We start from the raw sequence: 14,965 nt of genomic DNA, 5'->3' as shown, positions 1-14,965 counted from the left end.
TCACATGGGTAAAATGTATCGCACAATGGATGCAGTAGATTTTGTTCAAAAATCAGACAAAAAGAGCATTGGCCATAAAATTCGGTGTGGAACTCGCATGTCCATGCATTGGCCAATTTCCCCGGCTGGTCATCACCATATAGGATCAAACTGTTTTTAAACAATCTTAAATACATACACACATAACCACTGACAGTCATATCCACTGCTGTTGCATTTGGTATTCCCATTAATCTATTCCATGTGGGGAGGTTTTTACAAACCTTGATCATAGTCAACCGGACTTGTGCAAATAGAACAATTTGTTTGCAAGTATAAAAGTCAAATGCACTCTAACTGGTTTGAACCGTACAGTAAATCTGATACAGAAACTGGTACTTATTAAGTTAGCTGACAGCAACTGAACTAGCAGAATTAATTTTAGCATAAGATGGAATGGTTTGATAAGCAGATACATGTACACAGTAGGAACGACAAAATAAACAACAGTTTATTCAATTTTTATCAGAATATTGTCAATTTAAGTGAGATTCTTGGTGATACTTATGACCTAAAATGGATTCCTTTCTGGAATAACAAATTGCAATACACATACTGCATTTTACTCTCTACACCACTCCCTTGATAACTTGTGCCCTGATAACTCGAGAACCCGTGTATAACGCAGTGTCAGGCGTGGATCCCATTTTTTAAAACCTAATAGCCTATTGTGTGCTGAAAAATGGCGTTAAACCCTACAACAACAACAACAACTGATCAAGAAAACAAAAAGCAGTGATGTAATACACAGATTTTTCACGTACACGTGATGGTTGTTCAAACCAGTTGGAATCATCTTTCATATGTTGGATATTTTGAAGAAACAAAATGTTATTTAAACAGTTGTTGTTGTTATAGGGTTTAACACCATTTTTCAGCACACGATAGGCTATACATGGTGGCCAGTATTAATGGTGGAGGAAGAACCCGGGAAATCCCTGGAAAGAACCACCAACCCTCAAGAAGCTACTGGCAAGCTTTCTCACATACCCACATTGGCCGAATCCAAGACTCAAACCCACGCAGACAGAGGTGAGATGGCAGTGATCCGTAACGGAAAGTAATTTAGACCTCTTGGCCACTCGGGGCCCCGTTATTTAAACAGAATAACATAAACAACTTCATTAGAAAAAGCACATTATTAAAAATTATTATCAACGTGATTGCAAAATGAGGATTCAGTCATTAAATAGCCCAGTTTCCTAATGCCGCTCCCCCCCCCACAGATGGTTTTCTCGATGTCAAAGCGATTTTTTTCAATTTTTGGAGGTCCCTTGGTAACTCACGCCTCGCTTATAGTGCAGTCTATGTTTGTGGACCCCGTTGTGCACGAGTTATCGAGGGAGAGGTGTATTTATACACTACTGAAAACAAAATTGGTAACCTGGTGAACAAAAATAACTATAGACCCATGGTTCTTATAGTATTATTTCACAAATATCTGAATGCATTATACTGCAATGATGCAAAATCACAATCTCTGATAATCAGTTTGGTTATAAAATGCAGCATTCAACTGATTTATGCCTCTATGCTTAAAGGAAACTCAACTATTATGTAGAACATGGCAGTACTGTGTTTGGATGTTATTTTAGACACTAGTCAGGCATCTGATAGGATCAATCAGTGAACACTCTTTACAAATTTGCTTGATATTCAAATATCCTTCTACACAGTTTATACTTTAGTTAATCGGTTTGGCAAACAGTTGTACTATGTGCATTGGGGAAGTGTAATATCCAGCTCTTTCCATGTAGCCAATAGGATGAGAAAAGGAGGTGTTCTTTCCTCTTTTTTATTTACTATATACATAGACAAGTTAAATTGTAAGCTAGGTCAATGTCATATTGGGTTACTTTTGACATAAAATGTGTCATTACTTAACGATTTTAGTTTTGCTGACATGTCATTGATAAGTCCTTCTACTGCAGGTTTAAGGAAATTATTAAAGATATGTGATCTATAATACACACAAATTAGAATATACAGTCTTTCAATCAACTTCTCTCAAATTACCATCACTTCACCCTAAACACCTCAATGGCCATGTTCTTACATTTGTCAACAGTTACACTTATTTGGGTCCCATTTTAAAATCCACTCAGATGATGAAGATTATGATGATACATTACAGAACATTGTGCACTTGAACATGTTTTTATGTAAATTTAGGAATTATTATATGCTCATTTTTTTCCCCCGTTAACTTTACATTGTCAGAATCGTTCAGTATTCCCCGATACTGAATGCGTGCAACAATACACATATAGCATTCACGTGCATAAAGGAACTACTTTCTATTGTAAACAAACAATGACGCAGATGCCAGCACTTTTGATTTGTACACAAATCATGTACACTCACGTAAGAGGCTCTTTATGTTGTGGTTGTTTAAATTTGTTTCTGAATGAACTAAAACATGTTTTGTGGACTGCAAAAATACTGTTTTGGCACATTCAGCGTTGATACATTGTTACGGATTTAGGCTAGCTACATTATATAAAAGACAGAAGATAAGGTCATTACAAATAACATACAAGTGACAAGGCATATACTGTCTTCTTTAGCTGGTGATAAGAATGGCAAAATAAAATATACTTACAGTTTTACATCCTGAATTTCCTCAGAATATATTTTCTTAATTCTACAAATCCGAATTACATGAGCCATTTCATCGGTTTTCAATCTGGATTACACATTTCGAAATTGTGCTGTAATTTCGATAAGTGCAATTGCATCCTCCTTACTGCACTCAAAATGAAATAAGCATTAAATTCCATAGCATCTTTTTGATAACTGCAATTGAAAGACTTCATATTTTTCCCACATTATGATTTCAAACATTCAATGGCAGAAACAGAAACACATTTGCAGACGTAAACATGCTTCTCCCACGCCACTTCATTCCGATGTATTTAATGTATAATCTGCACAGATGAATCCAGTCCAAAATCACTAACTTTCATCGAATCGAAACAAAATACCAAAATATATTCATTCCAGATCAAATGGAACAGTTGTTGCAATGCGCATTCATTCACAATATGACTGCAAATTTCAATTTTAACTAGACACGCCATTTTCTTTCGAAAGTTATGTCGAGCGCGCGACTAAGTTCAAATTTATATAGGCGAAGTTATGTGTGCATTAATAATGATGTCATTGTGTAATGACAAATATGCGCTTGTGTATTTAGTTTGGAATACGGCATTCATTCATTTACGTTGTTTCTTGAAGTGTATTTTGTTTATATAATTAAACCTCAGGTAGAATAAAAAAATGAGCATATAATAAAAAGGTTACTGCATTTGTATGTGAAAATATGGAATCGTTTTGTCGGAAGGATATACTGCACTCACAAGTTCGTGCAGTATTCCATCCCAAAATTCGTTCATATTTTCCCATACAAATGCAGTAACCTATAATTATTCACTAATATCAAAATAAGATTATTCTAATCTTGTTGCTGCAAATTGCATTGCGCTCCTCTGTGGACAAAGTTGATTGAATGAATGAAAATAAAACTAGTTAATGGTTATAATAATAATCTTCATTTTCTATTAAACCTTCCAAGATGGAACAGTCCTCTAACATGTTTGCAAACTCTAACATATTCAGTTCTGATGAAGTAATGAGAAAGTATGTGTCCTCAATGATGACAAGAATATATAATAGTAAGAACTGTATCTTGAAATCTCTGTGGAACTATGACATTTAAACTTTCATATTTTGGAGAGATGAAATAAATTACTCTTCAAATGTCTTATATAATTTCATTAACAATTCCAGACCCTAGCCATTGTTACAGATGTGTCTTGTAACTGCATATAAGAAATTTGTGATCTTTTATGTTTAAAATATTTATATCTATGAGATGTGAATGTACTGCAATACTGATTATAAATGAATGGTTTTCATGCATAGTCTTGGAGCCTTTGACTTCAATGTGACTAATGAGATGTGACTGTACTGCAATACTGATTATAAATAACTGGTTTTCAATACTGTAAGATCAGGAAGTATTTGATCCTTGTTGCCTCATCTTGAAAATCCTATGGGGTACAAGAATAACCTCAGTCTCTGCACTTGAACATTTTCAGCAATCATTTTCAAGTACCTGCCATTATATAAGCAAGTTCAATGGATCTTTTATAAGTCGGATTGGATAAAGCACATTCACTTCCAACTATATCGCTAGAAAGGAATCATCTAAAACCAAAATTGCAGTTAGGCAAACCAAACAATTGTTTATTTACTATTTTTTCTTTCTTTCTGTTTTCTTACGGAAATACAAGCAAGAAAACAAGCAAAGACAAATGTACAAGTGTGAAACAAAATGCATCAAAAATGTAGATTTTCACAACCTTTGATCTGATATATGGAACGAGAAAGCAAATAGTACAGACCCCGATCTGCCTGTACAGTATTCTTCTTATAGTTAGCTGCAAGTTATACACAGATAAAATGCTGTAATTGGTTTGTTTACTTCCACCTCAAGATGGTGTATGGTATGCACAGTAAAAAAAACCACAAACCTTTTGCATGAGTAAATTCTGACTCACCAAAGATAAATTCTTCGGAGTCCAAAGTAATTTGTGGCTCCATGGACTTACTCTTCTTAACTGGCCTTGTCTCTGCCTCCTCTATGTCCTGAAACATAAAATATAACATTTACATTTTCTGTTTTCTATAACATCAGAGTAGAAAATGCAGTTCATTTAAATGTAAATTAAACAGGGATTTACACATTTTTATTAAAGTCAGTTTGCCCAGGAAAATTGAAACATAATATTTCAATATGAGTAAACAAATAAGATTTTTAAAAATGGGATATTTTAAAGAAATTCCCATTTTTGCCTAGACAAGATAACAGACTCAGTCTAGCTTTATTTGTATATTAGATATCAATAACAATTATAGCTAGACTAGACGTAATGTTTTATTTGTGCTGTTATGACTCTGTGTCTTAGACTAAGTAAAAGAAAGTGAAACCAAAAATTTTAATAAAATTCAACAAACAATTTATTTTCCATGAATACAAAGTGAAAATACAGTATTCTGAATTAAATCCAAAATAATTCTAAATGTCCTATCACTTGTCCAAAAGTATAGAATTAATTTCAAGTCATGAGTGTCCTGATGAGCTACAATGTTATGTAATCCAGAATGTCACTGAATGAGTTCTCAATAATCCCAATGTAGTGTTTAAGTAAAAAAGTCAATAAGCACTTTGTAATTTCAAATGAATTAAAATAAATGATTCCCCTCAAATTCTATTAGAGCAATGATTCGACAAACTGATCTTAGGATACAAATGAATACTTTATTTACAAATCCTCTATTTATATACAAACACATGACCTACGATGAAACAGAATGTGCATGAATTCTCTCTATGTAGTTCATTTTTAATGAAAAATTCCATCAAATTGTCGACAATTTTGTTTCCAAACTCATTAACAAGGTCAGGCTTTAACTAAAATTTTAGTAAATATCGTTTTTAAAATTCATCACAGAAATCAGGTAGGCACAACCCTGAACATGAGAAAAGTCAGGCACACAGTATAAAATTAATATACATAACAACTGAAGGATTTGTGAACACTTTTAAGCATTTATTATAATAATTAACTAGTCAACATGAAATTGGCTCAAAATATTTTACAAGCCAACTTTTGAGATCTGCAACACTTATTTTTATCCATTAAACTGTTTGCCAAGCTGTAAATATTCATCAGACTCCTGTAATTATCATATTAACAGATCATCGACACCACTTGTGGGTGCTGTGTTTTCAATACATCAATCATGCTTTGAATGAAACCTTCTGGTGGTTAATTGTTAGAGACAAGTGCCTTTTGTTTTTAAACACACCTGTAAAAGAGATCTCACAAGTTATATTATTAACAATTAACCTAATCTCTTTAAAATCAGTGACTCACTTTAACATCAGTGACATGCATCAAACACTCTTTAACAAACCAATTGTTTAGAGTCGGCAACTTCAAGGCTTGTTTTATAGTTGGAAGCTGGTGAATCACATATACAAACATTACAATTAAACTTGATAAAAAATTTAAGATATAAATTGAAATTATATATATATATATATATATATATATATATATATATATATATATATATATATATATATGTATGTATGTATGTATGTATATATATATATATATATATATATATATATATATATATATATATATATATATATATATATATATATATATATATATATATATAATCTTTTTTTTGGTCAAAATTTGCTTTAAACAGTAAATATTCATGCTATGACACCTGCATGCAGTAATTATTCACATTTTGACACCTGCATGAGAAAATGCAAGATTGACATTGAGTACAAGATGGATATTACATATAAGACAGGTGAAAGAAACTATGGCTCATTATGTAACAGAAGAATGTATGACATATAACTTTAAATTAAGGCACAGATATAAGTTGTGTGGAGAGATTACAGGGTACAAAACTTGATGAACATAAAATATTACAAGTGGAATATGACCACTTCCTCCTGCTCTATCAGGTTTTTTTTTTTACATCTGCCTGCAGGAAAGAATCTTGGAATTGTATATTTTCATCATTTTGTCCTCTTCAAAAAGGTGACACCTTTTCTAAAGCAACATCTTTGTTACCAAAGGGTTACTTAATAAGAGGATGTCCACTGTATCTTAACTTTGAGTCCATATAAGCTGCTTGAGCGTTTAATCTCATTCAGACCTTGTCCTTGATATTTGATCACATTCAGAACTTGTCCTTGATATTTGATCACATTCAGAACTTGTCCTTGATATCTGATTACATTCAGAACTTGTCCTTGATATTTGATCCCATTCACAACTTGTTATTAATATCTGATCACATTCAGAACATGTCTTTGATTTTACCTGCATTCAGAGCTTTTCTTTGATTTAAAACACATTCAAAAACTTGTCTTTTTACTTGCATTCAGAAAGTGACTTTGATTTTAATCACATTCAGAACTTGTCTTTGATTTTAATCACATTTAGAACTTGTCTTTGATTTTAATCAAATTCAGAATTTGTCTTTTTACTCACATTCAGAACTTGTGTGCTTTTAATCACATTCAGAACTTATCTTTAAGTTCAAGCAGTAACAGTGTGAGCAATGTTATAATCGCTTACAATTTCTGTGCAAGATAATTTACTTCACTAAGTAAAATTCAAATTCTAGAGGATGAAAAGAAAGTTCAAATTCCACAACAGTGGCTAAGGTTTTGAAGCTCAAGATATCTACTCATGGAAATATAATTACAACTAATGCCATTACAGAATGTGGCTTTAAAACACGTTCCCACTTCTGAAATTTCTTCAGACTGCTCTATAAATTAGATACATGTCAATGTGACACAGATATAAATTTGATACATGTGATGTGACACAGATACCACAACCTATCAGATGCATTTTAATGGCAAAGTGCCAAGTGAAAACAGGGGCCATAACTCTATTAAATTTTGTCAGAAAATGGTGAAACAAAACTTGAACAAGATCTTACTGTACTTCAAGATACCAAATTTAGTTTCCATCCATACAGTCCCTCTACAGTTATGAAGTGTAACTGAAACTTATAACACAAGTAACCTGACATGATGTTACTTGATGGATATGGTCAACACTACATGGCACCTCCATATATATGGTGGAAGCAGCAAAATACAGCATGCAGGTGACTTCATATACCCATTATGGGACCGGATGGGATGAGATGGTATAAGACACTGGCAATTCTACATTCCCCCTCCACCGATATGGTTCGGTAATGAAAATACAGCATGTGGGCTACCTGATGCTATGTTACAGGATGGGATGGTATAGACACTGGCAATTCTACATTCCCCCTCCACCGATATGGTTGGGTAATGAAAATACAGCATGTGGGCTACTTGATGCCATGCTACAGGATGGGATGGTATTGACACTGGTAATTCTACATTCCCCTCCACCGATATGGTTGGGTAATGAAAATACAGCATGTGGGCTACCTGATACCATGTTACAGGATGGGATGATATTGACACTGGCAATTCTACATTCCCCCTCCACTAGTATGGTTGGGTAATGAAAATACAGCATGTGGGCTACCTGATACCATGTTACAGGATGGGATGGTATAGACACTGGCAATTCTACATTCCCCCTCCACTAATATGGTTGGGTAATGAAAATACAGCATGTGGGCTACCTGATGCCATACTACAGGATGGGATGGGGATGTGGCCTAATATAATGTATTTCCGTTTCAAAAGAAAACATGAATAACTTACATCAAGATCCAAGTCTTCTTTCCTAGAGCGTTTTCTGCCTCTTCTGTAAGAACTTGAGTCTGAAGGAAAATAAACAAAGTTCAAATTCACTGACCTGGACCAAATCAAAAACTAGATTCATGCACACATCAAAGCATACAAAGTTTGTTGGAATAAAATCCTATGATATTAAATACTAAGTCAGGTAATTGTATACAGAAGTATATTACAAGCAATTATTGTACAATTATAGGTTACTGCTTTTGTATGGGAAAATATGAATAAGTTTTTTCGGATTAATAACGCACAACTCTGGGAGTGCATTATTAATCCAAGAAAAAAAGTTGATATTTTCCCATACAAATGCAGTAACCTTTTTATTATATACTTATTTTTTTATTCTACCTAAGGCTTAAATATAAAAAAAATAAACTACAAGAAACAAAGTAATTGAATTTATGCTGTATTCCAAAATAAATACACAACTGTAGATTCATCAATACACAATAACAATATTAATGTGCACACAGTACTGCCGAGCAACCTTCAAACTTCATCATCAGCTTAACATTAGTTTTTAAAAAAAGAATTGTCATTTTGGTCTACTTAAAATTGAAGCTTAGAGTCATATTGTGAATTGTCCACTGATATATTTTTTTTCCAGTTGGTCTGGAATGGTTGGATTTTCAATTATATTAAATGAAAGTCTGATACCTTTTGTAAAAACCAGAAAGAACAGAGAATTCCCAACATATTTATTTCGAGAACAACTATAAGAAACTTGGCCAGTCTGATTCATCAAGAAGAGTAATATGTAGTCCTATTCATCAATGTCTGATGGACAATATGTGGGTCTGATGTAACCTGTTCATTCAAATGAACAATTTTGCTGCATGCAAATATTTCGTGAACACACTGCATACACTTTAGACACATACCAGTAAAACTGGTAACAGCCGTATCAAGCACAAAATTCAAAATGGCCACAGGATAGATGGTTGTGCTATTCCAGGTGGATTTACAACTCACCAAACATATGATTTGCTCAAGAAATATAATGTACATGTCACCAAAAAAACCCTACAGATGACGGTAAATGCACAGCAACGTGAGATACCGGTAAGTGTATAAAATGTACACCAATGTGTGCAGCCAAATTTGGATGCAGATAATTGCAGCTTTTCATGAATAGGTGATATCAGCCTCTTACACGAAAATCAATATCATCACGGGCGATGGGCTACAACATGTGATACAACAAAACTCAGGAAGTAGGTCTCAGAATAAATATAGAGAATTTTGTGCTATTTTGTTTTTGTATTTTTGTTACAACCAGTAAACGACTTTCATTTAATTTTTTTTTCTACAATATTTGAAACCGACAGTTGTGAGATTCTGTGTGTTCATGTGACTAGCAATCAAACTCACTAGTACTAGCTCAAATTTCATCAATGTATTAGCTTTATCGTCATTCATCAGATTAAAGACATAACAATTTTAATACTTGCAATTTCTGAGAAAATAAATAATTTTCATATTGATTTCATGCAGGTATAACTTGATTTAATGTTTAAGTTTGCTAGCCCATCTGCTAAGCGGCTATGCTTTCACACCAACATGTTGGCCTCTTTTGATGCTAGACTGGTTTTCATACCTTCCGTTTAAAAAAGATAAGGATATCGAGCTGTCTGTGAAAAAAAAGTCTACTATAGCCGAATCTAATCCACTGAGTGTTTGGATTGTCTCAATAAATATATTTATTGCAAGCACCCAAATGATGCATATTACAACCTCCTAATCTGGTTAGAACTCAACAAATTTAACTCAAGACATGTTCAGTTATGACTCAATTACATAACTGTTTCGGGCATCAAGTAGTGGATTAAAATTCCCGAACTTTTCCGGACTTTCGTCAATATTTGAAAAATTCAAAGACTTTTCACAGTCGGGGAAAAAATGATTTATCCTGACTTTTTCCTGATTTCCCGGTAGTGTGGAAACCTTGCATTAAGTACAGTTTTTGCCCTAAGTTTTCAGACACCCTACATTTTTGGATATGAGAACAGCTAAGAAAATTCACTAAATATCGGAACAAAAGGGAAAAATACTACAAACCCTGGTGAGACGACAATACGAAATGATGAAAGACAGGATTATTCTTACCTTTCTGTGTCACTTTAGCCATCTGCGCAGAGGTGATGCAAAGAACACACAGCTTTGCCAGGGTGTATCCTCGTGGATCTGTCAGTAGATGCTGCTTCTCTGCTGACTGCAGCAGTGAAGGTATTGTATGGATCAAAAGACTCAAGGTCATGTGTTCAGGGTCAATGTGAGTTATGGCATACACTAGACTGAGTGCTTGTGTCAGATCTTCACATCTGTTACTTTGTAGCATGTGCTAATGGAAAGAAAAGAAAAGAAAATATGCTTTACTCTAAAATTCTGTTTCATCTCATTCTATCTTTTACCAACATTTGGTTATATATGACTCTCTGAATTAAATGTTGTCATATGTCATTTTAAATTTTTAAAAATTATTATTATACCTGTAATTGATAATGATAGTCCCTTAACAACTGCAAAGTCTTTTTTATTTTTTTAAAACAACGTCAAGAGTGATGAAATATGCCAGGCTATCAGTAGAGAAAAAAAATGACTAGGTGTCCCCAAGACTTATAGTACATAAAAAATTGCTATAATTTCAAGTGCCAACTTTCATAGGTCATAAAAAGTTATTTTTGAAAATAATGAATGTCAAAATATTTACTGTCATTATGCTATGTTATTAAATTAAAACTTTAACTGTCTAACTGTGAGGTTGATTTTATGGCAAATATTTGCGTTGGATTTTTAAGACTTCACATTCATAGTTTGCATTAACAGGCGTATCGGAACAAGAAACAAAGAAAAACACATTGTTGCCAGCAAAGATTTTGCTTATCAAGCTAAAATTTCAACAGATGTAAAATGTTTTGCGAACAATTCTCTGACATAAAATTATTTTCTTGCTACTTAAGTTCATTGATTTAGTCGTAGCCTGTAAATTATTTTTTTTCTACTTTTGTTCATTCATTTAGCCAAAGTTACTTTAGCTCCGAAAAGTCCATAAACCTAATGATACTGGTTGTGGGGACTTTATATTGTAGCTAAGTCCAATGCAGATATTTTCATCAGTGGCATGACCAGAAATTGGATGGAAAAGTCAAAAGAGTTCATCCAAAGGATATAAACTTTGAACTATGTATTTAGAATCTTGAACTGAAGTTAGAATCCTGAACTGAATCAAGGATGCTGTCAATGCATATAATTACATGGACCACATGCATCTGTCATTAATAACATTTCCACAGTATGGTAAATACATAACTCATTAGTTGTATATGACATCAATATTATATCATTTGTTGAATCTTTGCAGGTATTCATGGAAGAGTCTATGTGTGTTGTGATGTGATTTGGACTTTTATAGCAGCTTTAACAATATTTCAGTCATATCACTACGATGTCTGCAATGTGGCAGTTTATAGTGATATCTAGCACTGGGGCATCATGCCGCAGACATGTAGCATGATGTCGCACCCAGTCACATTATCTTGACACCAGGTCGACCAGTCATAACACTAACCTCTTAATGCTGAGCACCAAGCGAGGCAGCCGTTAGTACCATTTCTGTAAGTCTCTGGTATGACTCGGCCAGGAATCAAACCCTTGACCTCCCGCATCCGAGGCGGACACTCTAACCACTAAGCCACCAGAGCGGTCTGGAAGAGTCTAGTTTCATGTTCTGTGTTAATGTCACGAAGTGTATGGCAATGCATTATTTGAGTATTCGTGTTTGTTTGTTGGTGGTTTATTATTATTTCTATATTTCTTTATCCATGTTATTGTTGCCTTAATATTTATGGTAAGAACTTGTAAAGACTCTCATACTGCATTATTATAATTTGTTTTCTTCTGCATATATAAAATCTGCCACAAGACTATTAAGTTATGCAAGTAAATAAACATGACTGGTTTCTTAAATTCCACCAACAAAACCTTACATGAACCAGTCTATCACAGAACCAATCAGATCCACATAAATTAAGCAACTGTTCCAAAGTATGAAGGCTCCGAAGATCCAACCAGCCGGAGTTGAACACAGATTTCAGCGTCTCCCCCATCACATCACTGGGAAGGGCACTGCTCATAATAAACTGATGACCCATGGAACGTTTGGAGCTTGGTAGAATGTCATTATTCATTCGATTCAAAATGGTAACCATCAAATGGGACCTGAAAGATGAAAAGTCATCATGATGAAATATTTAAAATGAATCACAAAGATGTGAGTAAACAATGATACTTGGAAATGTAGGAAGTGTATCTGAGCAATAGCTAAGAACAATAAACAAGAAGAGGAAGAAGGAAGAGAAATATCAGATACTGGAATATTAATAAACTATATAGCATATAAACTGCATGCACTGTAAGATGAAACAGTCTTAACATACCAGGAAGAGTCTATCTGCGGGAAATGGGGGTTTGTACCTGGGGTTGTAAGCAAGGAAGAGTCTCTCTGACAGAAATGGCTCAACAAAAAAAACAGCAAACTAAAAAGAGTAAGATATTGATTCACTAGTGAATACCAGGCATTCACTTTCCAAACAGTGTAAGGTAACTAGCCTTTCACAACGGAAGCAAAATTTTCTGCAACTCATGCTAAAATATAAGCAAGTTCTGGCATGATCACAAGTTGTACTCAAATTTGAGGATATCCTGGTGTGATCATGGCTCATGCTAAAATATAAGCAAGTTCTGGCACGATCATTACCCATACTAAAATCTAAGGAAATCCTGGCATGATCATGACTTGTACTAAAATCTGAAAATATTCTGGCATGATTATATGACTCGTACTACTTATGCAAGTATTCTTTTTACCAGTAGTCTTAATTTATACAATACATATATGCAAATATTTTACAGTCCAGTACTCTATTTATATACTTATGTTATACATTGTTTCCATGGCAACAAAAACAGTGAATGCAAAAGATTGCAAATATCAAGGCACCTCTATGGAACTTGATTGACATGTGTATAACTTTGGTTGATACCCTAGTTTGAGTGTTATGCTCTGGAATGAAAAAACTGTTAAGGACAGACAGACAAATGGAAATAGCATTACCTATAGTCTCACCAAAATTACATACAAAGAACAGTAGGAAAAACAGCATGCTCATAACCCAAAAAATAAAAAAGTGATATTATACAATTTTGGAAAAATCATAAATAATAAATATTATATTCAATGATCACTACAATTTTAATGGAGACAATTATAATAAATGGGTAAAACAATATGGTAACAAAATTTTCAAAATTATAGATATGTAATTATCTAAATCATAAATATGTTATACAAGTAGATTATAGATTTATATCATATTTATATTATAAAATAAACATTCCACAATAAATCAGTATGAACAAAAGTTTCTTAACCACAGAATTGTTTTATTCATATTTCTATGGAATTTAGCATGCCAGAAATTCGATTAACACTTAGAAAGAATGTGTAGACATTAATAGTATTATTATTATTGTTGCTGTTGCAAATACAATACAAATAACTCTTTAATGAAAGTGAAAACATGAAATAAACGTATACTTTATCTGGTAAATTTATATTCAGTCATCTGAATATTTTAGTTATTACTTTGATTCTGTATGCATGCATATATGGTTCTTTCTGTCTTAAATAATAATAATAATAATAATAATAATAATAATAATAATAACAATAATAATAACGATGATGTCTAAATTATTTTCTCTCTTGAAATTAGTAAAAGCGATGATATTTTAAATTATACTCAGGAATTTTAAAAAATATCATAAGGCAATTTTTTCAGACTGGATTATTTAAGAATGTATGGCAAGTAATACAAAAATGATAAAGTCCAGCTAAATGAATCTACTTGCATAGTTTTTTGATTCAGAGAATTTTGTCACTATAGTTTCCTACCCGTTATTTTAATATTACTGGTTACTGCAGTGGATTGTACTGGATCATGCCTTTAGGTTCATTTCATCCAAAAATGTCAACATACTTTAACATTGATTTTTGCGGTATGCTCCTCTCAGGGCATCTAAATAATGACCTTTCAAAGGAATATGGATGTAGAGTAGAACCCCATACAAAAAATTGGATCGCACTAATATCGGGGTCGCGTTAAAGTGGGGTTTTACAGTATGTTACTTTTTTCAGAGAACAACTCATTGGCACATATACAAGTATTCATGTCTAATGTGTATGATGAGTAGAATATCAACACCGTTTACTATCGTGCCGTCGTGGCATGCAGTTTATCTATAATGCATGTAATTCCACTGAAACACTGCACACATATTTACAATATTTAATATTTTTCCCCTAGATCATTGTGTCTGAATTCAATGTCTAATATACAGCATGAACAAAGTATCTACACTGTTTACTTGTCGTCTGATATCGTACCGTCGGGGCTTGCAATTAATCCATAATATATGTAATTCCATTGACAAAATTGCATACATATTTAAACTATTCAATAATTTTGTCACACATTATTATGTGTCTGAATTCAATGGGAAAAATTAACA

The 14,965-nt window shown here is 33.2% G+C and overlaps 1 protein-coding gene across 3 annotated transcripts in view; it reads right to left on the bottom strand.

The window, feature by feature from the left end:
- Positions 1 to 14,965, bottom strand: part of LOC149776688 (mediator of RNA polymerase II transcription subunit 24-like) — a 92,854-nt gene that overhangs the window by 19,727 nt on the left and 58,162 nt on the right. For all 3 annotated transcript variants that reach the window (XM_089941222.1, XM_089941221.1, XM_089941223.1), the window contains exons 17-20: positions 12,382 to 12,613; positions 10,502 to 10,736; positions 8,360 to 8,418; positions 4,602 to 4,689 (exon numbers count right to left, since the gene is read on the bottom strand). In XM_089941222.1, the coding sequence (XP_089797348.1) occupies positions 4,602 to 4,689; positions 8,360 to 8,418; positions 10,502 to 10,736; positions 12,382 to 12,613 (614 nt within the window). The remainder of the gene's footprint in view (positions 1 to 4,601; positions 4,690 to 8,359; positions 8,419 to 10,501; positions 10,737 to 12,381; positions 12,614 to 14,965) is intronic.

Source organism: Sinohyriopsis cumingii, chromosome 18, assembly GCF_028554795.1.
Source record: "Sinohyriopsis cumingii isolate HCF-2022 chromosome 18, ASM2855479v2, whole genome shotgun sequence".
In the NCBI taxonomy this organism is placed as follows: Eukaryota; Metazoa; Mollusca; class Bivalvia; order Unionida; family Unionidae; genus Sinohyriopsis; species Sinohyriopsis cumingii.
This window is presented reverse-complemented; position numbering and strand designations above follow the sequence as displayed.